The sequence below is a fragment of the Glycine soja genome, chromosome 12 (genome assembly GCF_004193775.1).
Source record: "Glycine soja cultivar W05 chromosome 12, ASM419377v2, whole genome shotgun sequence".
Lineage (NCBI taxonomy): Eukaryota > Viridiplantae > Streptophyta > Magnoliopsida > Fabales > Fabaceae > Glycine > Glycine soja.
Genome location: NC_041013.1, coordinates 36,260,127 through 36,287,290, shown reverse-complemented (window position 1 = coordinate 36,287,290; position 27,164 = coordinate 36,260,127). Strand labels below are relative to the sequence as shown.

Genomic DNA, 27,164 nt, shown 5'->3' with positions numbered 1-27,164 from the left:
TCATAGCAGCAATTGTTGGAAACCTGAAAACTAGTTATAAAAAAAACTTTGGATACCCTTTACCACCTTTTTTGTGAGGTGATTTTGGTGGCAATGAACGCTGTTATAAACTTTTATGCTCATTCTAGGAAACCTTCGTACCTTTGTAATCAATGAAATGGATTTGATAAACACATTTGTAAATATATTAAGGAAATATTAGTTTGTTGCATCAAATCAATGAAAGTCATATAAAATTTATAATTTATATAATATGAACAATTTATGCTTTCTTGAAAAAAATAAAATAATGAAAAGCAACAACAGGCAGACAGATAGGTTTGTTTTTTTTGTTTATTGTTGTTACAGACAACATGTATTTGAAAGAAAGAAAAAAAGGATGTAAATAAGGCCAAGGCTATGGTGGACAAGCTTTGTAATTGGTTCATGGTGAACCAATTTTATCAACGGTTAGATTCATCCGATTTATATGGTTGCAATTTACACTACCCACACTAGATGTACTCCTCCTCCCTCCCAGCAACCTTCCGACCACCATTTGCCGTCGTCGGAGGCAATTTCTCACGGCTGGCATTTTTTTTTTCTTTCCTTACCACCATTGTTTCCTCAACAACCCCTCGTTGTTGATCACCGTCTCTTTCATAAAATACATGTACCCCTAAAATGCCAAATTGAAGTTATTCCAAAGATTGAGAAGTGAAATGCAACATAAACATCAAAAGTGACAAATATGACAGAAAGAACATTTAAATTACTAATCATCAACACAACAACAACCAAATGGAAATGTAAAAAAACTCAAAAGTTGGAGAATTCATTAGTAGCTTGATTGATTAAAAAATACAGTACTTTCGTCGCTTGCTTGCTCATCTTCTTGTTATCTACTGCACAAATGCATGTTTAGACCTATAGCAGCCAAAACCAAGGCATAAAAACCAAACCCAGAAACAAATCTACATAAAGGAATAAACTTAACCAAATTTTACAGTGGCAATGAAGCAGTTGAAAACCTCTTCACCGACAATACCACTGTTGCCGTCATCAGTTCTCATTCGTGCCGTTAGAAGCCACCGAGGAGGTCCTCCTCCGTATCATTGGTAGAGCGACAATGCCGTTACCGTGTAAACATGCAACACTGACGAGATCCAATAGCCGCTGGAGAGGGTTTCGATCTCACCGAGGAAGTGAGACACCCTTGCCGTAAAGGATGACATAGGTGAGGACAATGGTGGTCGCGGAAACAAGGCCGTTGACGACGATGCTGATGAGAATAGCGAAGTGGGAGAAGGAGAGAGTAAACAGTGACGGTGGAGGATTGAGAGAGAAAGGGACGGGAAGAAAGATCCAGTGTGGAGAGTGTAGAGTGCAACCATAAAAGTCAGATGAATCCAACGGTTAATAAAATTTGTTCACTATGGGTCACCTAAGAAGCTTGTCTACCTTAGCCTTTGCGTTAACAGAGGATGCATAACTAAGATATAGGGTGTAATGACACGTAGGGACAAAGCCGAAGCAAGTCCTTTTATCCACGAAGCGGAAGGTTCGGAGGACACAGCTGGAGACAGGCTGTCACCAACAAAGTCCCACTCACCAATTCCTTCCCTTCCTTCCCCCCTCTCCTCTCTCTCTCTCTCTCTTTCTCCCAATCAAATCAATTACAATTAGGGTTTGCTGATCCCCTTCCTCTTCTTCCCCTCACCGCATCGTCTTCCTCTTCACTGGATCAATATTCCTCCCGCTGTAAGCTCTCTCCTCATCTCCTTTTCTTTTCTCTTCGCTTTTTCCTTTCTTTCTTCAATCTTTGCGTCGATTTCTCCTATATTATTTGCTTCTTTTCTTGCCTGAAACCATCTATTTATCTTTTAATTTCGATTATCGAAGGACGCCTTCTGATTTTCTTCCATTGGCTTTACTAGTTAATGTGCCTTCTCAAATACCCTGCTCTCTACGGACCAACTCTGTTATTACTCACTGTTCATTCTTTTGTTGCACAACGTCATATATTTTGTTTCGCCTTCTTTAGTTATCAGAAAATAACACAACCTTTTTTTCTTGTTCTTGTTGTTGTAATTGCAATCAAGTCTTTTTTACTGTTTTCAACTTAATGTTTCTGTTGCTGAGGACAAATCCCCAGTTTGAAGCAATGGTGGACGGCCAAAATTCTTCCATATAAACATGCCATTGAGGCCTATGGTGCCGTCATAGCGGGCCTCCCTTCTCAAATTGCCTTTTGTTAAGCTTTTTGATGATTCAAAAGATTTTCCCTTGAGTTTGGTTAGAATATTTCAAGTTCTGAACTGTGATAATTATAAGCAAAGTTGTTCCAGTTTTCCATTTAAGTATTCAACTTCCGTTGTTGCTTATTATTTCTTTCTTCTCTATTTTAGGTGCTTGAATTGGATAATCAACCTTAAAGCTATATGTTCTGAGGTTGATGTGTTACGTATAATCTTGTTACTGTTCTGAGCGTATGGAGGGGTGATACCTGATTGATCTGGGATGTTGCGTAGTAATCTATTCTGATTGATTATGCATATCTGGAATGAGTTCAATGGTCATATTCTTTTATTAATACTGTGAACTGTGCTTTATACTTTAGTACTGGAAAGAAGGTACAACCACCAGAGGATTTCCTGTATCCATGCTGTCAGAGAGCATGCGTGGAATCTGTACATCGGGTAATGCCCCTGTCGAGATTTTCTGCCGAGGCATTCGGTGTGGTGACGATATGTTTAGTAGCCATCTTGATTCTTCTTGGGTTGATGTGCATTGCTTACTCATTTTACTTCCGCTCTCGTATTCATAGTCAAGGTTTGGTTCAGCTCAATTATTTTAGTGGTCCTTGGATCATCAGAATCACATTCATCCTATTTTCAATCTGGTGGGGCATTGGTGAAATTTTGCGATTATCTTTGTTAAGGAGTACCTTTCACTTAAAATGGCCGGACACTGTCTGCAAGTGCTATATTGTATCAAATATGGGATTTGCAGAACCGTGCCTCTTCCTCACACTTGTATTTCTCCTTCGTGCACCTTTACAGAATTTGGAGACTGGAATTATGAGCAGAAAATGGAATGTGAAAACATCGGGATATATTCTTCTTTACTGCCTTCCAATGTTTGTTCTTCAGCTTTTTGTTATTTTGGTTGGACCTCAGTTAGACAAGAATAAGGGTTCTGGAAAAATGTTGCCTCATTATTTTTCAAGTGCAGTGGTTGCCCCTGGGGAGAATGATACCATCCTCTGTACTTACCCTTTACTCAGCACTATTCTCCTTGGCCTTTTTGCCATTATCCTGACTTCCTACCTTTTTTGGCTTGGTAGTCGGATTTTGAAATTAGTTATTAACAAGGGTTTGCAGAAGAGGGTTTACACATTGCTATTCTCAGTTTCATGTTTCCTTCCATTAAGGGTTCTTTTTCTTGGTTTATCTGTTTTATCAGGACCTGGGCATTTTATGTTTGAAGCCTTTGTTTTCTTGGCTTTTCTTGCACTAGTATGTTGTGCTGGCTTGTGCATGTGCACACTTGTTTACCGTCCAGTTGCAGATTGCTTAGCGCTGGGAAATCTACAAGACTTGGAAGCCTGGAGGCTTAATGATGATCATAATGATACTGTGTCTCTCATTGCTAATCAGAGTCTTCTGGAAGAAAATGCTCGGTCTAGTCCTGGTAGATATTCTGATGCATCGACAAAGCGTGGATCAATTTCATTTCGGACATTGGAGAAGGGGGTTTCATCAACTGGAACATTTGTAGAACTAAGCCTCTTCTCTCCCAGCCGCAGTGCAACCCCTCCAGGATCGCCTCCTCTTCTAGGTTGGCCTATGCGATCCCCAACACAAGTTATTGGACCATAGAGGCAGGCGGGAAACTGAATATGTTGGGTGAATATCAATTTTGTGGAAAAAGGGAAAAAAACTGATTGTAAAGGATTTAGCTTCAATAAGGCGTATTTTTTTCTTAATTTTTGTTATGTTTGCTAATTCTAGGTATAATGTTTTTGCCCTGGAATTATTGTGAGTACCTTTTTACATTTCTGTACCAACTTGATAACGTTTTACCTGTTTCTAATTTTGTACTTGAAATGTTGGAATACTCTTACTTGAAGTCATTGAGTTACGACTAAGGCTATGTTTTGTTCTTTTGTTTGGGTTATTCCAAACTCAATTTGGAGAGAAAAAATAGTTTCTGTTTGCACATCAAAATTTTGTTTAGAAATTCAGTTTTGTAGAAGCAGGTCTTAGGTTGTTTTTGTAAATCCAAGTTTATAATTTTTATTCAGGCTTGCACTTTATGGTTGATCTGAGTTTTTTTGTGGCAATATTACTTTGCTTGGTCTGATTACGTGAGCACGAGTATTGAAGTTCAGAACTATTGACTCAATGTCCAGCTTCGTTGGACTATTAATATCTAGTAGCTACGTCTTACTGGATGCTTTAAAGAAATGGAATAATGTCATCAAATCAATCCTGAAATTTCCATCGATGGCCAGATCATTCAGTCAAAATTTTGTGACAGATTGACACCATACAATAAACTCGATGGGTCCTTTTTTTGATAAAAAAAAAAGGCTGGAAAAGTGAAACTCGACGTGTCCTAAGTTCTTAACCGTTTGTATTTTTTTTCGAAAGGCTTTTTGTAGCCACAATTTATTAATTTTTTTAAAAAAAGCTGCAAAAGCCGACAATGATAATCAACTAGGAAACAATTTTAAACCTAGAAGATTCGAATATCCTAATAAAATCTTCTGTATAAATGAATTTTTTCCTCAATTACACGCTTAAGTTATATAAGAATTAATACGAACAATTTACATATGACAATGTCACCGTTATGCTGTGAAAAAAGAACGGAGAAAGTTAAATGCTTATTATTTTGTTTTCTCAAAATAATAATATTTTCTTAATTTGAAAAATTGCTAAATATGAACATCTCCATTTGATTCGTTCAACCCATCTCCATCGGCCTATGAACACTTGCTACATTTGCAATCAGTCGTAAGATAGAATGCGAATTGAAGCAAGGCTAGTTGAGTACCTTGCACCCTTATATGCGTATTAGTAACTACTATTTTTTTTTTAATTCTGGTATTAGTAAGTACTATATGACCTACCAAATATACATGTATTGTGTATTATTTTGAAACACAAATAGCGAAAAAAAGAGACAGTTGCAAAAAATAAGGATAGCCAACCGTTAACTGACAACGGGCAAAACCAGAGGGTTTTTTTAAGTTGGAATTGGTTCGGTTGGATTGTTTGTTTGTGTCGCCTTCTCTTCCCTTCTTCAACCAAAGCCAAAGTCTCAATTTGTTTAAGCACTACTGCTACCAAACCAAAAGGGTTTCGTTCCTTAGGGCGGTTTTCCGATTTCTCGGAAACCGCTCTATATACCCTGCACTGCAACCACATTCGTTATAGTGTTCCTAATTTGAAAGAAAGAGAGAAAGAAAAAATTAATGTCCTTGGATTTGTAGAAATTAATAAATAATTTTGGACGCCCTCTCCCCTCACTCGCGACTATGGGTGCAAAACGGCAACAACCCAGTGAATGGGTGAAAGGTAAACTTGTAGGGTGTGGATCTTTTGGCAATGTCCATTTGGCAATGAACAAAACCACCGGTGGGCTTTTTGTTGTGAAATCACCACATTCCAGGGCTGAACGCCATGCTTTGGATAAAGAGGTGAAAATCCTAAACACTTTAAATTCATCACCATACATTGTCCAATGTTTGGGTACCGAGGAGGAGGAGGAAGACCAAGGCAAGCTCAATGTTTTTATGGAGTACATGGCCGGGGGTAATTTGGCAGACATGGTGCACAAGTTTGGTGGCTCATTAGATGAAGAGGTGGTTCGGGTGTATACCAGGGAAATTCTTCATGGGTTAGAGCATCTTCATCAACATGGAATTGTGCACTGCGACCTCAAGTGCAAGAACGTGCTTTTGGGATCATCTGGCAACATCAAGTTGGCGGATTTTGGATGTGCAAAAAGGGTAAAGGAGGACTCAGCAAATTGTGGTGGGACTCCTCTGTGGATGGCTCCTGAAGTATTGAGGAACGAGTCTGTGGATTTTGCTGCGGATATATGGTCCTTGGGATGTACAGTTATTGAGATGGCTACTGGCACACCCCCTTGGGCTCATCAGCTTTCAAATCCAATAACTGCTGTGCTCATGATTGCCCACGGCGATGGGATACCTCACTTTCCACCCCATTTCTCCAAGGAGGGTTTCGATTTCTTGAGCAGGTGCTTCCAGAGACAACCCAATAAGAGGTCTACGGTTCAGGACTTACTTACCCATCCTTTTGTTTCAACACCATCTTCTCAACAACAATATGCACCTTCCTCCTCTCCGTCCACAGTCAAAGAAACTTCAAAGGAGAATCGTTCTTCAATCACAAACACATTTGCATCTCATCATGATGACCCCAAAGGAATACCGGTATGTAAACCCCAAGACATTGCATTGGGCTCATCAGGGAATTGGATTACTGTTAGATCAGGCTGAACACATACCAAGTGTTACTGTAGATAGACAATTCAAATGTACAGCTTTGAGTAGGAGACGAATAGGTTGTCAATGGCTTTTCCTTTCCTTCTTTCACATAACTTGTATCCAAAGGAGTAGTATTATTTGTCGTTTAATGGAATTAATGAACATAGGCCTGCTTTCAGTTTTCTAAAAATGCCATTTTTATTTGCCTTGCCATTTTCAGCTTACAAAAAGCGAGCTGGTGGCTCCTTCTAGTTCTTAATGAGTACATTAAGAGGTAAAATAGGCCTCTTAAAACCAGTTATAATGCGCATTAATCCATTTCAATAGATTTGAATTTTGAGATGAAGATCAAAAGAGGAATGAAAAATTACAGAGAGGAAAACACAGGAAGAAAGTTGAATTGTGTTTTAAGAAATAGTATTTACAAATCTTTTCGCAAAGGATGCATCGTCTTGTTAAACAATGTAAGGACTTTTAAAAACAATATTCTATCCATTTTAAAAATAAATATGTATTAAGACATTTTTTTTAATAAAAAAATGTTGTTTAAAAGTAGTCTTAAAACACAATATAATAGATATATGTAAGAGATAATGATTATAATTTTTATACCAGTCTCAAACCTAAAACTATGTTTAGTCTTTAACTACATCACCAAATATTTCACTCAGAGAACCACTACAAGTATTTTTTACACCAAGCCTGTTTAGCTCCAACAATGAGTATTGTTTATCTTATTTCTTTAATATAATATAATAGCGTTATGTTATCTCTATAATATTACACACACACATATATATAATACTATAATGTATTATTATTATTATTATATATAATAATTATAAAAAAGTATGAGATTTATGTATAATAAATATAATATATAGTAATATATTAATTTATATGAATCACACAAAAATATAGATATTCTCTCTTAAAATAAACAATATAGATATACATATTATATTTTTTTTAATCAGCATGTTAACTTTTATAATAATAATAATAATAATAATAATAATAATAATAATAATAATAAATTTTGCATATATTTTGTAATTATATTACTAATTAAAGTATTAAAAAATATTATTATTTATGTATTTTTTAAAGAAAATATTTGAATAATAATTATAATCTTTAAAATTTATATAATTTGTTTATAATTTTAAGAAAAGTTATATGTAATTTTGATAAAACAATAATCTTGTTATTTGAACATAATATATATATATATATATATATATATATATATATATATATATATATATATATATATATAATCATTATCTATTTGGTGCGCACTAAATATGATTAAAGTTTATATAATTATATTGTTCCTATCTCATCATGTTTTAATCTATTTTCATATTTTATTCTATCATATTTTGATAACCAAATGAACCCTTATAGTTAGTCTAATTTGCTTTAATAGGAGGTGAAACATCTTTATTCTTTAGACAAAACTTGTGAGTGAGTTTGTGTAGTTTGTAGATTCAAATTTAGATTAACTAACTTGTGCATGTCTTTTTCTTATGTCATGAACTTGAGACTTTTTTTTAATCATATCTTACATGTATGAATGAGATTATATTGTTTTATCATGAACATTTGTGATATTATTTGATGAATATCTTGAATGTCTTAAGCTACTACTTGTCAGGCGTGAGAGATATTAATCATCTCAATTATTTCAAGAAATTTTCATAATAATGTAAATCTTGAATTAATGAATTGTGATGTTGTTGGGTCATTGACAAACATACCAAATCACACAATAGTATTTCATCGAGTAAGATTATTGTTTTCCTAAGGGAGATCTTCCTAGCCAACATCCAAATTCCTACATAACTCATCCCACCAATTGGTTTGAATCCCTTCTCAATTAGGTCTTTATTCTCTTTGTTATAATCTCATTAAAGCCAAACTAACATTCCCACACTTAGCCTAGGCTTTTCTCACACTTAACTTGACAATGTGACATCAAGGGAGACATTTTCATGTTTTGAGGATAAGCCTTATAGTTATTCAGCCTAAACCGAATATTCATTATACCCTATTAAAACCTTTGGGACACTAAAGCATACCCTGTGATGAGGCCTTACATTCAAATCTACCGAATACCCGACACCATCCATAGTAACAAGTACTTAACTTGACCAAACATCATTCATAATATCATGTACTCAGACTAGTCTAACACATGACACCTTTGTATAGCATCAAGTACTTGGCCTAGCCGAGTACCAAGCATCATCCACAGTATCAGGTACTCAACCTGGCCGAATACCTGATACCCTTTGTAGTATTAGGTATTCAACCTAACCGAATACCTGATACACCTATTAAGTACTCAGTCTGATTGAATATCGAACATGCCTCATCCAATATTTGATGACTTATTTAAAGAAAGATTACCTAGATTAATTGATAAAGAATCATTAAGGGAGAGATCAATTCCTTAATGATAATTATAGGGACATTACCTAAAAAGACAACCTTGGGAAATGACCTATAGATCCAAGGCCCACTATGGTACATATAAATAGTTACATGAATATCAAGGTAATGACATTGTTTTTTTTTTTTTCATTTATTGCTCTCGATCGAAACCTTTCTTGAGCGTTGGAGTGCCTTTTGTAGGTACCCCACCCCTCTGATTGGCCAAGTACTATTTGAAGAAGAAGAAAGACTATCGAGAGGATGTTAATAAGGAAGAAAGCAACCTGTCTATCCCTGTGCAGGTACATTTGGTGCCCACTATGGGGCTCGGGTAAAATTTCCCTACAACCCCAAGGAGAGTATGGTAACTACTACCTGTTCTATGGTAGAAACACAACCATCACGACAGCCGATAGCCAGACAATCCCAATCTGTTGAAGTTTTCTCCCCCGATTTGAGAGAAGATCATGGGGAAGCCATTCAAGCTCTAAGAGAAGAAATTATGAATATGCAACAAAGACATGCCAAAGACATAGCAAAATTGCAATAAGAAAATGCAAAACTAAGATGACAACATCAATCATAGCTCCCACCCAAGACATATATCCCTCAACCATCCTAAGTGAAAGTATCCAGCATACTGCAAGCCAACCACTTGCAGAAAGTAACTTGCCTATCCAACCTCGTTAGTACTTCGTTCACCCCTAGGCTCAAGAATCCATTTGTATAAGGAATCATTGATACTTCACTACTCTTATGTGGAAAGGAGTTACTTTGGGCCCAACAGTGGCTATGCGTCACCTGGTTATGACATTACGACCAGGACCCTTTGTTAATAGTCTCTGTAAGAAGCCGACATCGGATTTTGATGATCTCCGGTGTCGGGCAGCTAAATTCATGCAGTTAGAAGAACTCACAAGTACAACCAACAACTGCGAAATGAAGCATTTAGATCAAAGAAGGGCCTAAAAAGGGATGTCCAAAAAGAAAAAGAACGCACATTGAAATCTACAAACTTTGCTACAATAATTACACTTAGTGCTAGCCGGTAAAGGATCTTGGAATAAGTCATTGCCACTAAAGTATTGGTGATGCCAAAGCGGGCTAACACCCTTCCAAAGAGTCGATCCCTCAAAACATTGCCGATTTGGAGTCATTCCGTAGAAGAACACACAACACTTAAAGACAATATAGATGACCTTATTAAGAAAGGGTGACTAAAGGACTTCGTGTATAAACTGCCTTCCCAGTATTAAAGTTCTAGGCATTGAGATCATGACAAGAATCGCTTTATGGGCTGAGAGGGGCGTAAAAAAGAAGAACGACTGAGGAGTTGCTTTAGTGAGATGGAAGAAAAAATAGATCAATCTAGGAGGGTCATAAACACCATAGATGGTGGTTTTGCAGGAGGAGGATGTACCTACTCAACAAGGAAAAGGCACTTGTGCAATATTTGATCCATAAATATGGTTGCAAAGAGAAACAAAGTCAAAATGCTTGACATAACCTTCACCAGTGCTGACTTTAAAGGTATGGATCTTGAGTAAGATGACTCCATGGTCATTTCAATTAAAGTGGTTGACTGCCTAGTAAGAAAGACGTTAGTAGACCAATGGAGCTCGACTGACATCCTATTTTGGAATACCTTTAAACAATTGGACATAACAGAATCATTGCTACAACCACATGATGATCCACTCTTTGGATTTGTCAGTGAAAGAGTGAGCATGAAAGGGCCCATAGAGCTGTTGATGAGATTCGACACCAAGAAGGATGAGTATATAGATGTCATAGTCAAGTACATGGTGATCCATGTCAGCACCTCTTATAACATTTTGCTTGGCCAACTATCGATTAATGCCATAGGAGCTATTGTGTTTGCTCCACATCTCACCATGAAGTTGCCAATGGATGATGGATCAATTGTTATGGTCCAAGAAGAATAAGGGAACCAAGCAATCAATATGGTAAATTGGGTAGGAATGGACATGACAAAAGCTTTTGACCTAGATCCTATGAAGAAAGACAAGTAACCTTCCTAGGAACTCAATTGGAGGAGGTTGCACGATCAGTGATAACTCAAGTGTTGGATGCCAACGCCGACCTTTTTGCATGGTTGATAGTCAATATGCCTAGCATGGATCCAAACTATCATTGCCATCGGTTGTCAATCTGCCGAGATGCTAAACCGGTAACATAAAAGAATAGAAAGGTAGAAGAAGAGAGGCATATGGCCATTCAAGAAGAAATTGGAAAGTTGATTGTGGCAAAATTCATTCGAGAAGTCCGCTACACAACATGGCTAGCAAATGTCGTTATGGTCAAGAAATCTAACAACAAATGGTAAATGTGCACGGACTACACGAAGTTGAACAAAGCCTGCTCCAAGGATGCTTATCCCTTGCCAACTATAGACTGACTAGTGGATGGGGCAACAAGGAATCACTTACTTAGCTTCTTAGACGCGTACTCGGGGTACAATCAGATTTGGATGCATCCATGAGACGAAGAAAAAACAACCTTCATCACCGAATCAACAAACTATTGCTATCAGGTCATGCCATTCGGCATAAAAAATGCTAATGCTACTTACCAATGTTTGATCGATAAGATATTCAAAGAGCAAATTGGAAATAACATGGAAGTGTATGTCGATGATATGGTAGTCAAGTCTAATGATGCTGAACCACACGCTTGTGATCTAGAAGAGATATTTGCACAGATTCGTAAGTATAACATGCGACTCGATCCAGAAAAAATTGTATTCAGAGTAGGAGGTGAAATTTTTTTAGGGTTTATGCTTTCTCATAGGGGAATCCAAGAAAACTCGGATAAGTGTCAGGTTGTTATTGACATAAGGAGTCCAAAGAATATAAAGGAGATACAAAGGATAATTGGTCAGATTGCTTCACTAACAAGTTTCCTACCCAATATAGCCGAAAAAGCTAAACACATCATGAACTTGTTGAAAAGAGCAAAAGATTCAAATGGGATCAGGGGTGCGAGGATGCCTTTCAAGCACTAAAGATAACATTAGCCACACCATCACTATTAGTCAAATTGGACCATCGGGAGAAGTTGATCATATACCTATCGATATCATATGAAATCGTGTGACTATCGTTCGGGAGCATGGAGGAACCTAGCAACCAATTTATTTTGTAAGTTGAGTCTTGCATGATGCTGAGACCCAATATCAATTGATAGAGAAGGTGGCGCTAGCTTTGATTCATACAACAAGGCAACTCCGACAATACTTCCAAAGTCGTTGAGTGGTTGTTAGAATTGACTGCCCGATATCAAAGGTATTAAGGAAGCCTGAGCTAGTTGGAAGAATGATGGCATGGTCTATTGAGTTGTCTGAATTCGAATTAAATTTGAACCTAGAGGAACTATAAAAGTGCAACACTTGGCAAACTTCATTAATGAATTGCATCCAGTTGGACAATTCAAAGACGAATGGTGGATGACACATGTGGATGACTCTTCTAATTGAAAGGAATGCAGAGTCGAGGTCTTATTAGAAGGACCCAATTAAGTGAAGTTGGAGCAATCCCTCGGATTCGAATTCAAAGCTTCCAATAATCAACCAGAGTATGAAGCCCTCCTAATCGGGCTCCGACTGGCTAAGGAAGTGGAAGCAAAAAAGATAAAATGTTGGAGTGACTCTGAGGTAGCAACTGAATAGATCAAGGAGGAATACCAAGTTAAAGAACCCTAGCTTTTAAAGTACTATCATGCTTTTATGAAATTGAGAGATGAGTTCGAGGAGGTACCGGTCAAGCACATAGATCAAGATCATAATGAAGGATCAGATGAGTTGGCTAGAATAGCAAGTGACAAAAAGTCTAGTCAACTATGAACCCTAATACAAGAGACATTGTTGAAACCAAGTATCCATTAAGAGGAATTCATGAACGCCCCTTCGGAAGGCAAGGATTAGAGGGACGACATAGTGGATTACCTTACTAAAGGAAAACTCCTAGAGAACGCCATAAAAGCTAAATTGTTGCAAACCCAAGCAACAAGATATGCAATGATATTCAAGAACCTTTACCAGAGGGGTTTCTTGGCATTGTTACTCAAATTTCTCACTTAGGAACAAGCCAAGTATATAATTAGAGAACTGCACGAAGGAATTTGTGGAGTACATTCTGGAGGTCAAACAATGGCAACTTGTGTACTCAGAGCCAAATATTACTGGTTGACTTTAAGAACCAATTGCCCTGAATATGTTAAAAGATGCATTCAGTGTCAAAAGCACAATAACCTCATTTAGAAACCTGCCAACAAGCTGCACACTCTTGCTTCCCCATGGCCTTTCTCCATATAGGGTACGAATTTACTAGGACTGTTTCCTCCAGCCAAAGGACAGTGCAAATACCTATTAGTCGCGATTGATTATTTCACAAAGTTGATGGATGCAAAACCTTTAGCTACCATCTTGACCTCTAACGTATAAAAGTTCTTATGGAAAAACATAATCACGAGGTTCAACATCCCGCACACAATCATAACCAATAATGACCTTCAATTTACAGATAAAAAGTTGAATGATTTTATGAAGTTGTTGGGGATTAACCATCAAGTCACATCAGTAGAACACCATCAAACCAACAGACAAGTCGAAGCAGTAAACAAAGTCATTTTAGCAAAGCTAAAAAGGAAACTCGATCTAGCTAAGGGAAAATGGGTTGAATAGTTTCTCAAAGTCTTATGGGGGATTCAGTGTACACCACAACAATCCACAACCAATAAAACTCCATTTTGACTAATCTATGGCACAAATGTATTGATTTTGGTAGAGATCGGAGAGCCTTCATTCCGGAGACTACATTATGATAGCACTGCAAATGTGGAAGCTTTAAAAGACAAACTTGACCTCGTTGACGACCTTTGTAGTTGGACAAGGATAATAGTAGAAGCATGCAAACAAAGGATGGCCAGAAGATTCAATTCAAAGATGAAATATAGATAGCTCTCAGGAGGAGACCTAGTATGGAGAGTGCAAAGTGATGCAAGAAAAAGACTTTAGGGAAGGCAAATTCGCAGCCAATTGGGTCGATCCCTTTAGGATTCGACAAAACCTAAAAAATGGAGCTTAAAAGTTAGAGGAGTTATCCAACAAGCTCATACCACAGACTTGGGATTCTACTCATCTTAAGTTTTATTATAGTTAAGAACAATGTATTCAAAGGTGTACCTTTTTTCGTTGCTCGACTTTTTTTCCAATAAGAATGTGAAAAGGGGTTTTGCCGAGAAGGTTTTAACAAGGCATCACTTCAATTAATGAATATGAATCCTATTTCCACATCTACATTATTAATTTATTACAAAAGTTTCCCTCCCGAATACTCTTATTCGGCTAAGGATGCACATTTAATCGTTGAGAGGTGTCCCTCTCGAATACCCCTATTTGACTAAGGAAAAACCTTTAATCGTTGTGAGGATTCCCTTCCAAATACCCTTATTCGGATAAGGACGCACCTTAATCGTTGCAAGGTTTCCTTTTTGAATACCCCTATTCAGATAAAGGACACAACTTTAAACATGGCAATGTATCTCTTCCAAATACCTCTATTCGGCTAAGGACACATTGTTAATCATTACTAAGTACCCCTCCCGAACACACCAATTTGGCTAAAGGTGTACCTTCATAATTTAAAATTTGAACCTGAGTACCTCTTTTTAATTAAGGAATCACCTTTCCCTCGGGTGCACATAGTTGGCCCAAAAGATACCCTTACAATTGAATCAACTCCAAACATGTCCACTCGGCAAAAAATGTAAATAGTCATTCACAAGTTACCCATATCACAACAAAATTCAAGGTACTTGGTTAAGCAAAGATAACAGAAGTATAACAATAAAAAGACAAACAAATTACTTTTATCAATAAGCAGATAACACAAGACAACTATATCGACTAAACAATGAGCACTATCAATCATACATTACAAAAGAAATAAAAACACAAGACCATTAGTTATTAGTCACTTCATCTTCATTATGCCCCCTAACGTCGCCTTGACCCGTGTCGACATTGGTTACTTGGGTTTCCTTAAGCGGAGTCAATGGTTAGCTGGTTCGAGGAGTATTTCTTGGAATGTTTTGAATGGACATCAATGTCCCTTCATGAATATCCATGAGGATGTCAAACTCAGCATCATGAGGGATCATGAACTTATGATCAACTTGCCTCAAAGCTTTGTTAAAGCTGACATTGTGCTCCATGATCACCTTCTCCCGAGAACCACGCATTAGGAACTGGTATTGCTCTTTCCCTTGTTTAATCTCCTCTTGAGCTTTAATCAGTGATTCCTTCAAGGCATCCACCTCACATTTTAAGGCAACCATCAAATCCTTTTCCCTCTTGAGCTTCTGGTCCCAAAAAGTTTCTTGGTCTTCATATTTCCTTAAGTCCTCCTTTAAGTGTTAGTTTTCGACAACCAACTCTATATTTGCATGAAGGGCTTGATTTGTTTCCTTGTTCATCCCCTCCAACTCCTTCTTCAACTTCATTACTTCTCGATCGGCTGAGGAGTTAGACAGAATCATTTGTTAAGCAATGGTCGCAGATCTCGCCTGGAGATGACAATACATTGCCAATGCAAATGAAGCATCGACACCTTGCAGAATGTCTCTGCCAAAGTCCAACCTGCACCACTCTACATGTGGATGATAGGACAAAATAAAGAACTCATTGCTCAATATCATGGGCAAAGCATCCAAGGATTTGAGAGGAGAAAGGGAAATAAGTTATTGCAACCTCTTTGGGGGCCGAACCTCCTTCTCTGTCTCTCTATGATCCTTTTTCTTCTTATTCTTTTTGGCAAAAGGACGCAGTGGCAGAAGAGGATCGGTAGGCTAAACCACTGAGGCATTCCCGACAATAACGCCAAGCTCTCGAATGACAGGAGTATAACTGCAAAAAAGGAAACCAAATAAACAATGATGATATCTTAAATTAGTATGATAAAGGAAAATAAAATATACCTCTCATATCCTTAAAAAGAGCCGAGGACTTGAAAAGCAAAACGAAGGGCTTAGTCGGCAACCTTCAAGGTAGCTTATCTAGAAGGATCAGGTTGTGTTGTTCTTGAATAGATTAATACTCCTCCAGGTAGTCATCATACCTCCTCGGCACCCGTTGCTAGTAAAAGGGAAACAATAGTTTTTTTATTTACATCATAAAAGTGACAGTCACCTGTTAATAGATTGGCAAGTGTACCAATTTTATCACAAGTAGTAAAGATTAAAATGGAAGTTCAAGTATCGAATCCACAAAGACTTTGGTTGTACTTAAGTGATGCAAACCCAATTATTAAGCAATGAGAATAAATAGAAGAAGAAAAGATAAGGAATTAGAAGTGTGAAATTTAGAGTAAGACAAAGAAAAAGATAACAGGAAAAATAAAGAACAATTTAATGCAAAAAGATGAAATCAGAATGTGATGATGTTGGGGCATAGCATGTCAAAACTACTTATAATGTAATGTAGTATATTTTCTCTAATTAATGAAATCCTTGTTTCCATCCGCATCTGCTGAATTATTCTATCTTTGGTTTCCCGCACGAAGTGCCTAGTTTATTTATCATTTTCTCCTAAATTTCTTTGCAGAGATAAAATAACAAACCACATTAAAATAAGAGATGCAAAAATTCTTGGGCAAAATAAATGTCAATCTATTTCTAGCAATGAATTTATTTAGATACCCTTTCCCAATTCTTTAGAAAATAATCATTTTCAATGCATTACCCTCTAAACATTATATGGGTGATCATACCATAATGATATAAAAACACAGAGAAGAATAATAGAAACAAAATTGCATTAAATAGATAATAGGGAAAAATTACATTATAAGAGTTTGACCTCCAGGCTCCCAACAAAAGGGGTTTAACCTGTCATAGTCATGAAAGGCTTTATACTTCAGGGGTTAATAGAAGAAGGGGCTGGATGACTAATAGCAAGAAAATGGGAAATGACTAAAAGAAGAAAGGGGTTTCCCCTAAGGGATAGACCCAGGCTTTGGGTAGCTCTAAGACTCGGTGTGTTTCCCTTCTATTTCCTACTTCTTTCTCGCGCTAAGCCTGGGTTGCGCGTTGAGCGAGATTGAGCGCTAAGCCTGAACTTGTCTGCTAAGCGAGAGTGCACGCTGAACCTGGATTGCACGTCGAGCAAGCTGTCCAATCCTTCTTCAATGCTTTTTCTTCCATATTTTTCATCAATTTCCTCTAAAGTGCTTGAAATCTTCTTCTTTTGACTTCTACTAATCAAACATTGCAAAGATGTTAATTTCTTCGTTATTTCATTAAAATCAATAATAAATTGAAGAAATTATTATCATTATTAGCCAAAATTGACTATCAAATTAGCTCAAATTTCGCAATTATCATCACCCAAGCCAGGAAGGATAATCACCTTACAAAACCTAACCTTGAAATTCTTATACGAAGAACTATATGACCTAAACAACGATCGATATTGGTGTCAGATCAAAGACATATTGTTCCTTATTCGTCGGCTTGGTCATAAAATGGTGAAGGAATAGCCCGCCGTTGGTTCCATACGGAAGAATTTGCATAAGGCATGAAACACTTGCTTAGCCGCTCACCCGTTCGAATGCAACTGCGAAATAGCCATGTTCAATATATAGAGGATGCTCATAGTGAAGTCATCAAAAGGGAGCTCTATGTTAAGATTGCGGAAAATGCAATCATAAACATAGAAAAAATCCCTAGTAGTTGGCATGTTGATAGACGACTCATTCTCTAAGAACACCCAATCCGACCTCTCATAAGCGTCCATTCGATAGCAACAAAGATGGATAGGCTTGTTGTCTTTGTCCATCAATGAAAACACGTTGATGTGATTAATGAAATGGAGAAGGTTGGCCTTGTCATTGTAATTAGAATAATAAGAGCCCACCTCACCGTCTACCCAAGAATACCCTTAGGAGAGTAATTGACGGACACTTCTTTGAAATCGCCAATCGTTATTTTGGCAATAATACTTGCGTTGTCACTACAAGAGGCCTCGACACTCGACCTCACATAAGAGGATACCTCTATAGCCTTGTTAGGGTTACCTTTGTCGGCAACTGACCATTCGCACAACTGACCCTTCAGAGTCACCAGAGTTGCTGACCTCAAAACTCAAATACATAACAAACAAAGAAAAGCATACTTGAACAAGAGTACTCAACGCAAAGCAAGAATAATAATTTGAAGCAATGTGTCAAATGAACCAAAACTGCCTTCTTTATAGAGGGTCCATAATGGTTCACAAGGCCCCAAAACCCCTTAAGTCCATGAAATACCAAGCGACACCCCACTTCACGTGTTATAACAACTATTTTTAATGACGGAATCCAAAAAGACATAGGCACAAGACTCAAGGCAAAATGTTTTGACTCCCCTAGGACATTCATCAAAGCCCTTCTTGTTCACCACTTTCCAAAAGGCTTAGGGGGCTTATACATTAGATAGGTATTAGACCTAAGCCGAATACCCATTATAACCACCCCACTAAAACCTTTAGGACACTGAAGCATACCCCGCGATGAGGCCTAACTTTGGTGGACCTGCTAAATACCCGACACCATCCATAGTAACAGGTACTCGACTTAACCAAACATCATTCATAATATCGTGTACTCTACCTAATCTAACACATGACATCCTCATATAGTATCATGTACTTAGCCTAGCCAAGTACCGGGCATTATCCATAGTATTAGGTACTTGGCCTAACTGAATACCTGACACCCCTTGTAGTATTAGGTACTCGGCCTAGTCGAATACCTAATACTTTTATTAAGTACTCGGTTTGACTGTATACTGAATATGCCTCATCCAATCTTTGATGACTTATTTAAAGAAAGATTACCTAGATTAATTAACAAATAACCATTAAGGGAGATATCTCTTCCTTAATGATAACTATATAGACATTACCTAAAAAGGCAACCTTGGGAAAAAGTCTATAGTTCCAAGGCCCACTAAGGTATGTATAAATAGTTGCATAAATATCGAGATAAAAACACTGCTTGTTCTTATTATTGCTCTTAATTGAAACCTTACTTGAGCATTGAAGTACCTTTTGTAGGTATTCCACCCCTCTGATTGGTCGAGTACTATTTGAAAACAAAGGAATACTATCTAGAGGATGTCAATAAAGAAGAAGGTTAGATGTCTATTCCTATGCCATTACAAGCCTCAATTTTCACACACTTAACCTCAAACTCACATAAACAAAAGAACTTTCTTAATGACTTCATGCAAAGCCTAAACTTTTTCCACGCTTACTCTCAAAATGACAACAAACAAATGATTTTTCTTCTCACTTAGGCCAACAAAAGATCACAATAAAAAGTATATACTTATATTTTTTCAAAGTCAGGAAATACATTTGCACCCCTCAATTATATTTGGGTCTGTCATTGACTCCACGCTTAAAAATTATAAATATGTATTTACATATTATAAAAATTATGAAGTTTTTTGTTGATCCATTTAAACTAACTTAAACATGTATAAGAACTTGGTGCTAAACTAATAAAGAAAAGTGACGTGAAACTTTAAAAACACAATTTTATTTTGTTTTATAAGGGAAATTACAGCGAAAATGTGTTGTTCTTGGAACGCGGGGGGGAAGCGGAACATGTTATATGACTAATGACTATTATTGACTCAAGGCACACACAGCACGTGGGATTTTTTGGCAACATGCTGCGTGTAACACGCGGGCGTTTACAAACTAGGAAAATGACATTCTCAACTCTTCAAACAGAGTTACAATTTTTTTTTATTGAAAAACATGTGTGTATATTATGATGATTTTTACAGTTAATTTTCTATTTTTTATAGCAGTTATTTAAATCGTTTTAATAAAAAAAATATAATAAAGCTGTCCTAAATGATTTTCCAAACGTGCTTGCAAGCTGTAACTTAAAAGTTAAAACTCAACGCTGGATATTAAAAGACATTTAGATATTCAACGTCGCTCTTATCCATTATTATTCTCTTTCTCTTTCTCTTTCATTAAGAAATGTAATGTAACTCTTGCCTAAAGTCTGCCACCAATAATGGATATTGGACCCATGAAACATTTTAATTTCAATTATTTTATTAGTAGGTTACATTATATTTATTTTTTGCTTGTAATTGAAAGTCTTTAATAAAATAATTGAAATTAAAATGTTTTAGTTTTATCTATGTTAACCCTGAGTGAAACGTTGCTTTCAAAAGGCAGTGTTTCTTACATGACACTGATTCTTTGTTTGTTTGTTTCGTAATTCGTATTCGTATTCGGTCTTCCTTTCTTTCTCCAACCAACTTTCTCTTCTCCTATTCCTTCCTTTCCAATTGTTCCTTTTTCTTTTTCTTTCATAAAAGTTACTATTATATCCTCCCTTTCTGCTTTCTTTCGCTCACAAGACAAAGTTGAACGAAATGAAGTCTTTCGGTTCTGTAACTGTAAGCTTCCTCTCTTACCACTCATGTCATGTCATCAAACATGCTTGCTAGAATGAATCCGTCAACTTTAAACTTCTTTTTCATTTCCGACAAGTTATTGCCTTTCTCTTCTTCGTTTTTCTTTATGCTGATTTTCACCCAGATACCTACTCTTTTTTCGATTTCCAGTTGATAATTATGTTGAGAACTGAGAACTGAGATTCATCTTTGCTTTGCTTTACTTTTTATTCTTCTTATGTTGCTTGCAGCATGACCAAAATTAACTAAACTTTAATTAAATTTTGTGATTTCTTTGCTCTGTTGACCGAGTAATTATAGAGTGACTACACAGGATGGGATTATCTGATAATAACCATTCTTAGAAGTCGTTTTTAGTTTATTGAACTGTAATGATTTCCCCATTTGTCTTTGCAAACCAGGGTTTTGTCTTGCCAGACCCAAAGAATAGGTTGCTCCTTTGGAGTGTCCTCATCTTGGTTTCATTGATTTCTGGTGCTTATTTCGTTGGTAATGCATTCTTTGCAAAGGAATACAAACAAGTATGTATTTAGTATTTTTATCCCCATCAACTTTTAGTTTAAATTACTACTTAGAAAATTAGGAATTTTGTTATCATGTTGCTACTACAATGTTTACTTCTTTAAAAGAAATATATCTCTGGGAATTTAGAAAGGTATAATGTTTCAAACTGTTGCCCGCATTCACACTTTATGACTACTATTTCTGACATAAAAATTGCCCAACAGAGAGCTTGTGGGAAAGAGCTTGCAAAGAGTGTTGGTAGCACTCATCTTTTAGGCTTTGATAGTTTTTACCTTTTGTTAAATTTTAGTTAATCATTTTCTTTTCTGCATTTGAAATTTGAGTTTTGATTACTTGAAAATATACTTTTGGGTATTAATTATATATGCAGAGATTAGCACGATGGGGGCTAATTCATACAATGCCACATTCAAAATTTAATGCGTGCAAGGTTTGTTATTTTGGGGAAATTTTATTTTTTATATAGCTTGTATATTATACCACTTTGGATCTATGTCTAATTCTCTTCCTCTTTCTATTTCCCTAGAGACAATGCTTGCCTTTTGGAAGTGAGGCATTGCCTGAAGGAATTATTGCTAGAACATCTAACTTGGAAATGCGGCCCTTATGGGACTCTGGTAAAGATAATGTATGTGAAATGTGTGCTTAATTCTACCCATTCATTTATTGTATAGAAATCACTTAAGATTCTTATAGTGTTAATCTTAAGCTTCACAAAATAAAGTGTTGCTAATCAACTGTGCAATTCTACCCATCTGTGAAATAATTTGTTTCTACTAAAGATGGTTAGTTGGAGTTTGATCTTGAACCAGCAAACTGATATGTTCAATTAATATTTTAACCTCATATTTTGACTTCTATTGTATTTATATTAATAATATAAAAATTGGTGTATGGTCATGTCGGAATATGATTAATAAATAGCTTCATAAGTTGATTTTGGCACTTGATTTTGCATTAAGTAAAGGATATTAAAGCTGGAGGTTCATATGTTTTTATGCCAACTTACTTCTTGGTGCTTCTTTATTTTCTAGAATGTGTTACTTATAATGGTGAATATTACACTCATTTAATTACTTTGTTTTATAAAAAAATGCGCATTCCCTTTCAGGGAGAATGGAAGTCTGCACGATCATGAGGTTGCTGAAAAAATGATGATTTGTGTTAGATTACATATTATTCTCTTATTTATGATTAGATAATAATTAGGGATTTAGTTCTTATTACCCTCATTATTAGTCTAATCGTAATCAATACTGATTCTATTTGCTCATCTAAATAAAGGCTTAGTGTGGTCATCCAAGACATACAAAGTTCTGTACAAATCCTATAACTTGCACGTTGTGAACAATTATATTTGTTTTGTAAATTGGCAGATTGTGCAGATCAGACTACTGGATAACAATGACTTGCTACATTAGGTGGAATAGTTTGTTATTTGCTAATGCTATAAAAAATATATATCTTGCTCTCAGAAAATGTTTATGTATAAGATTATGAGTAGCATGATGAAGTCAAAAGAAAGGAACATTGTACTGAAGCTATATTACTGGTATCTATATGGTATGAGTACTAGTTTATGGGTCCTTCTTTCACTTAAATGGTGCTCAATCTTCCTATTTTTATCCGATGTGAGACTTTATCAAACACTTGTAGTCCAACACAACGAATGAACAATAAAGACTCAAACGAAAAAGACAACACATTGTTGTATTCGAGAGACCCTGCACTCTGTCATTGTCCTCTGCTTATTCCCTGCCTCTCTCTTCTCTTGATCCCGTCTATAGGCATACAAGTCAAGTTTCCCTCTTGATTCCCTTGATTGCCTTTCATGCAATCAGCTACATTAAGCATTTGATTCTCTTTGATTGCCTCTCTTTGTTCTTTCCTAATATAAATAAACTTCAGTAATATGTGGTTGCCTAACAAAGACCCACTGATTAAAAGGGTCTGGCTTTGGAAATAAGAGGAATACTAGGGGATTAGGACCCGATTCTGTTAATGACATAATAACTTCTTGTATTCATTATTCAGTAATTAAAGGGAATAAGGGGAGTTAGTTGGAATCAGTTGAGGGTTGTGAGAAGGAAGTTGGCCTTGGAAGGGAGAGAATCAGGTCTCTTGAATACCTGGGCGTTAGAGAGGGAGAGAGTCCCCATTGTATCATTCAGGATCTCTGGTTTTGCATCACACTGATACTGATCAGAGTGATTTCTGTCATAAATATCTGTTGTTCTACCTATTTCTGATCTAGATCTATCACTATATATTAGTTAAAATCCTGCTAATTTTATAGGTTGGTTATATCTACTTTATTAATTTTCTTTCTATGCTTCACTTTTCATTTTTTTTTTGGTACAGAGAATTTTAAAACGCCCATTGAACTTGTTGGCTATGGCAGTAGGACTTAAGCAGAAAGAAATAGTCAACAAAATTGTTGAAAAGGTGATTATTGCTTCACTTATACAATTTGGCTTTGATCTAAAACTCATTATACCTGCTGACTCATATTGCTGATGGCAGTTCTTGTCAAGTGGTTTTGTTGTGATGCTTTTTCATTATGATGGTTTTGTGGATGGATGGAAGAGTTTAGCCTGGAGCAGTTGTGCCATACATGTATCTGCTATCAATCAAACAAAATGGTATAATCAGCTCAAGTGAATTTGTTTTCCCTAATTTTAGTAACCTATTCTGAAGATTAAACTCATGGATAATTATAATTGAGTGAAATAGTGCTATATGATGGCATAGGTGGTTTGCAAAGCGGTTTTTGCATCCAGACATAGTTGTTGAATACAATTATATATTTCTTTGGGATGAGGATCTTCTTGTTGATAATTTTGACCCAAAAAGGTAAGCCTTCTATGGGAGACTAGGATGATACTAAATTTAGAGGTCTTAGTTGACTATATTAGATGAAAAGGGGTATATTCTTTTTTTGTTTATGGGTGATTAATTTATGCCTCATGTATGACTTGTTGAATATTTGGTAGGTATTTATCTATTGTTAAAGAAGAAGGACTTGAGATATCACAGCCAGCTCTGGATCCTACCAAATCTGAAGTACATCATCCACTGACAGTCCATAAAGCAGTATCAAAAGTGCACAGGTTGACCTTATTTCCCCAACCTTTTTCAATAAACAGTGTTCCAGTGGTAAATTTATACCTTTATTAAAATACAGCCAACATGGTACTCTATTAATGAACTAGAATATTGCATAGTTTCTTGTCATTTTGTGGCTTATATTTCAGATGTATGTGCATACTCAGAAACACAGCATCTCTGTAAAGTGTACTTCTGTGGAAAAAATTTACCTAACAAAAACTTACCCTTGTTATTTATGTTGCCGATATTGATGGACAAATTTGTCCTTATATAGGGGACCTTTGGAAGAACTTATTTTCTTATGACCTTCCTATAATCCCCCCCAAAGCTTATTTCAACTAAATTCATAAAAAAACTCAAAATAAACTTTTTAAAGCTTATTTCAGTAAATTTCATAATTGAGCTTGTGAATAAGTTCTCATTTCAAAAACTTATTGGATATATACTTAATTGAGTTGTTTACATATACACACTCCTAATTGAGTTCGTACCTTCAATTATTACAATATAACCAACATGATACTCTGCAGGTTATATTTCACAATATAGTGTGGAAAAAGTTACTGCACAAAATTTAGCCTTATATATATTGTCAATTTATGTGTACTAAAATTGTCTGTATTTAATTGAATACACACCGGTAATGTGCTTGTCTCATAAATTCAATTGATTTACAGTTCCCTTAAATAATATTTCACCCGAGGTTGTATTCCCATGCCTAGATGCTAGTGGAGATTTTCTATTAAATAGTTTTTTTCCTCAAAAAATTGCTAATATTATTTTTGCTTTTTATACAGAAGGTATTATAAATTAAAAGGTAGTGGAAGGTGTGATGACAAAAGCACTGCTCCTCCTTGCATTGGGTAAAAACAGTTGAACACCGTGTGTTTTGTATTATTTTCTTTCCAGCTGTTAATTTGTGCTGATTATTTGTGCTATTAAATGGGATTCATAATTTTAATATGGAAAGAGTTTGTTTTGCAGTTGGGTGGAAATGATGGCACCAGTGTTTTCTAAGAAGTCTTGGCAATGTGTATGGCATTTGATCCAGGTATGGATACTAAAACTATGTAAATTTGGTATTGAATCATATTGTGAAAATTATGAAGACCTATTTCTGCTTGGGAACATTATATGACATCATTGCAGATTTTTTTTATTATTTATGAAAATCATGAATAACTATTTCTGCTTGAGAACATTATGTAACATGATATCACAGATTTTTTAATTATTTTTAGAAATTTCCAACTTTTTATGATTGAATCATGTGGGAAAATAGCTGACCAAGTCTCTCAAGTAGAGCTGTTAAAATTATGTATTTTAGAAAAAAAAAACATTCTTTGGTAGATTAGGATAAATGAATGTTTTTTTTTTCTCTGCATAAAAAAAATGAATGGTTTTTTCTAAGGTAAAACTTGTCATGCTAGGTTTGTAACCGCCTAAGGTTCTAATTCCTGTTATTCATCTTCTTCCTGACTCAGTTTCTGGTATGATCTGGACCTGAGAATTGTATTCATAAATTTAAGTTTGACATTACTCTCAGTTTATTGATCGGAAAAATATATAGTTACAGAGAAATTTCTATTGTTCATACAACATTACTAGTATTGTCAAATGTCAACCATATGGTGTGATGCAGTTTCACTTTCATATATAGTTGGAACTTGGATATTCATTGCTATTATTTTGTTTGGTATGGTTTGTTCAATTTTTGAATTCAGCATGGTTTCTTTTGTGGTCATATGTTCATATTCATGTAATCATCTTTCTATCTACAGAATGACTTAATCCATGCATGGGGCCTGGATAGGCAGCTTGGCTATTGTGCACAGGTAACTTGCATGCACCACAACAGCCTATTCATTTTTTTACCAAATCCTTCCAATGTGGTTGTTATTCATCTCTTGACAATATTTCAGGGAGATCGAATGAGAAATGTTGGTGTGGTTGATTCTGAGTACATAGTTCATCTGGGTCTGCCTACTCTTGGGGGCTCAAATGGCAATGAGGCAAGTGATTTTCATTTCTACATGCAGTGAAACTAGTGGATAATAGTTGCATAAAGATTTGTTATGTTTGTAGTAATCCACTGCTACCAACTTTAAAATGCTTGAATTAAACCTAATTGTTTTGCAGGTTCAGGTAAATATAACTATGTTTTGATTATACTATAGTCTAAGTATTAATAAGGGTTTTGTGATTTGTCCTTTGCGTTGCAGGCGCCATCAGACTCCCCAGGAGATAATAGAGCTAAAGTAAGTAAACATAGGATAATGTAGATTTATGCACCTTTAGTTCCAATTCTCGCCCTTATTTGACAAAGGAATATACTACACGCAGGTTAGGATGCAGTCATACATTGAAATGCAGGTTTTTGGTAAAAGGTGGAAAGATGCAGCAGAGAAAGACAAATGTTGGATTGATCCGTATGAACAGGCAAACAAGACAAGCCATTAGTGTATTTTGTGAGGCTTTAAGTGATCAAAATCCAAGTACAGTGTCCATGTTCATAATCAGCTTTTGTTTTCTAGTCTTCGTTAGAGCTTTTGATTTGATATCTCAGGTGTGGGATCTCGTAAGAGTTTGCAGGAACATTGCTTCCTTTACCATTATTTTACTTTCGTTTTGTCATCAAGCCATTCATTTCCTTAAATATTGGTGTACATAGGGTGGTATAGAGTTGTTTATATGGCAGCAGAAAAATGTGGCATAGATTTTTTTTTTCATCCGTGAAGTCAATGTAAAGCGGTTGCTTGTATGAAATAATCTATAATTTTCTCGGATCCAATTAGCTTTACACCTTATTCTTGGTATATCCTTGTCTTCGGTTTTCGGATACAATTTTCGAATTGATCTTTACTTTTTTTTGGACAATACATTTTCTCGACTGAATATTTTTGTGCCTTGTGAATCTTGGTTGCAGCACAAGATAAAAAATTAAAATTGGCTGTTAGAGGAATGACATTGCTGTATTGAGCATTATTAACTAGTTGTTACACGGAGATATAAGGTGTGTTGAAAATTTGTGGGTTTGATTTTCTTTCTATTAACAAAATTTAACATTTATCGATTAAAAAAAAGCTATATA

The 27,164-nt window shown here is 35.9% G+C and overlaps 3 protein-coding genes and 1 long non-coding RNA gene across 6 annotated transcripts; 3 read left to right on the top strand and 1 right to left on the bottom strand.

The window, feature by feature from the left end:
- Positions 1-319: 319 nt before the first annotated feature.
- LOC114379785 lies at positions 320-1,433 on the bottom strand. Its single transcript, XR_003659603.1, has 2 exons — positions 1,011-1,433; positions 320-906 (listed from the first exon to the last, which is right to left on the bottom strand). It is a non-coding gene; the product is annotated as an uncharacterized LOC114379785 (long non-coding RNA).
- A 110-nt stretch (positions 1,434-1,543) lies between these two features.
- On the top strand, positions 1,544-4,129 carry LOC114379784. Its single transcript, XM_028338503.1, has 2 exons — positions 1,544-1,740; positions 2,388-4,129. The coding sequence occupies exon 2, from the start codon at positions 2,682-2,684 to the stop codon at positions 3,858-3,860; it is 1,179 nt and encodes a 392-aa protein (XP_028194304.1). The 5' UTR covers positions 1,544-1,740; positions 2,388-2,681; the 3' UTR covers positions 3,861-4,129.
- Positions 4,130-5,265: 1,136 nt separating this feature from the next.
- LOC114378064 (mitogen-activated protein kinase kinase kinase NPK1-like) lies at positions 5,266-6,692 on the top strand. Its single transcript, XM_028336580.1, has one exon. It carries the CDS (start codon positions 5,525-5,527, stop codon positions 6,512-6,514), a length of 990 nt encoding a protein of 329 aa, XP_028192381.1. The 5' UTR covers positions 5,266-5,524; the 3' UTR covers positions 6,515-6,692.
- A 13,565-nt stretch (positions 6,693-20,257) lies between these two features.
- LOC114379588 lies at positions 20,258-26,889 on the top strand. Of its 3 annotated transcripts, XM_028338273.1 has the most exons (14): positions 20,261-20,422; positions 20,842-20,961; positions 21,336-21,395; positions 21,492-21,593; positions 23,327-23,410; positions 23,489-23,607; positions 23,717-23,818; positions 23,959-24,075; positions 24,871-24,936; positions 25,058-25,124; positions 25,855-25,908; positions 25,996-26,085; positions 26,296-26,331; positions 26,417-26,889. In XM_028338273.1, exons 1-14 carry the CDS (start codon positions 20,399-20,401, stop codon positions 26,531-26,533), a joined length of 1,158 nt encoding a protein of 385 aa, XP_028194074.1. In that variant the 5' UTR covers positions 20,261-20,398; the 3' UTR covers positions 26,534-26,889. The 3 variants fall into 3 exon arrangements, with proteins under 3 accessions (XP_028194075.1, XP_028194076.1, XP_028194074.1); XM_028338274.1 differs by lacking the exon at positions 23,717-23,818 and having other exon boundaries at positions 20,258-20,422; XM_028338275.1 differs by lacking the exon at positions 20,842-20,961 and having other exon boundaries at positions 20,260-20,422.
- Positions 26,890-27,164: the final 275 nt, after the last annotated feature.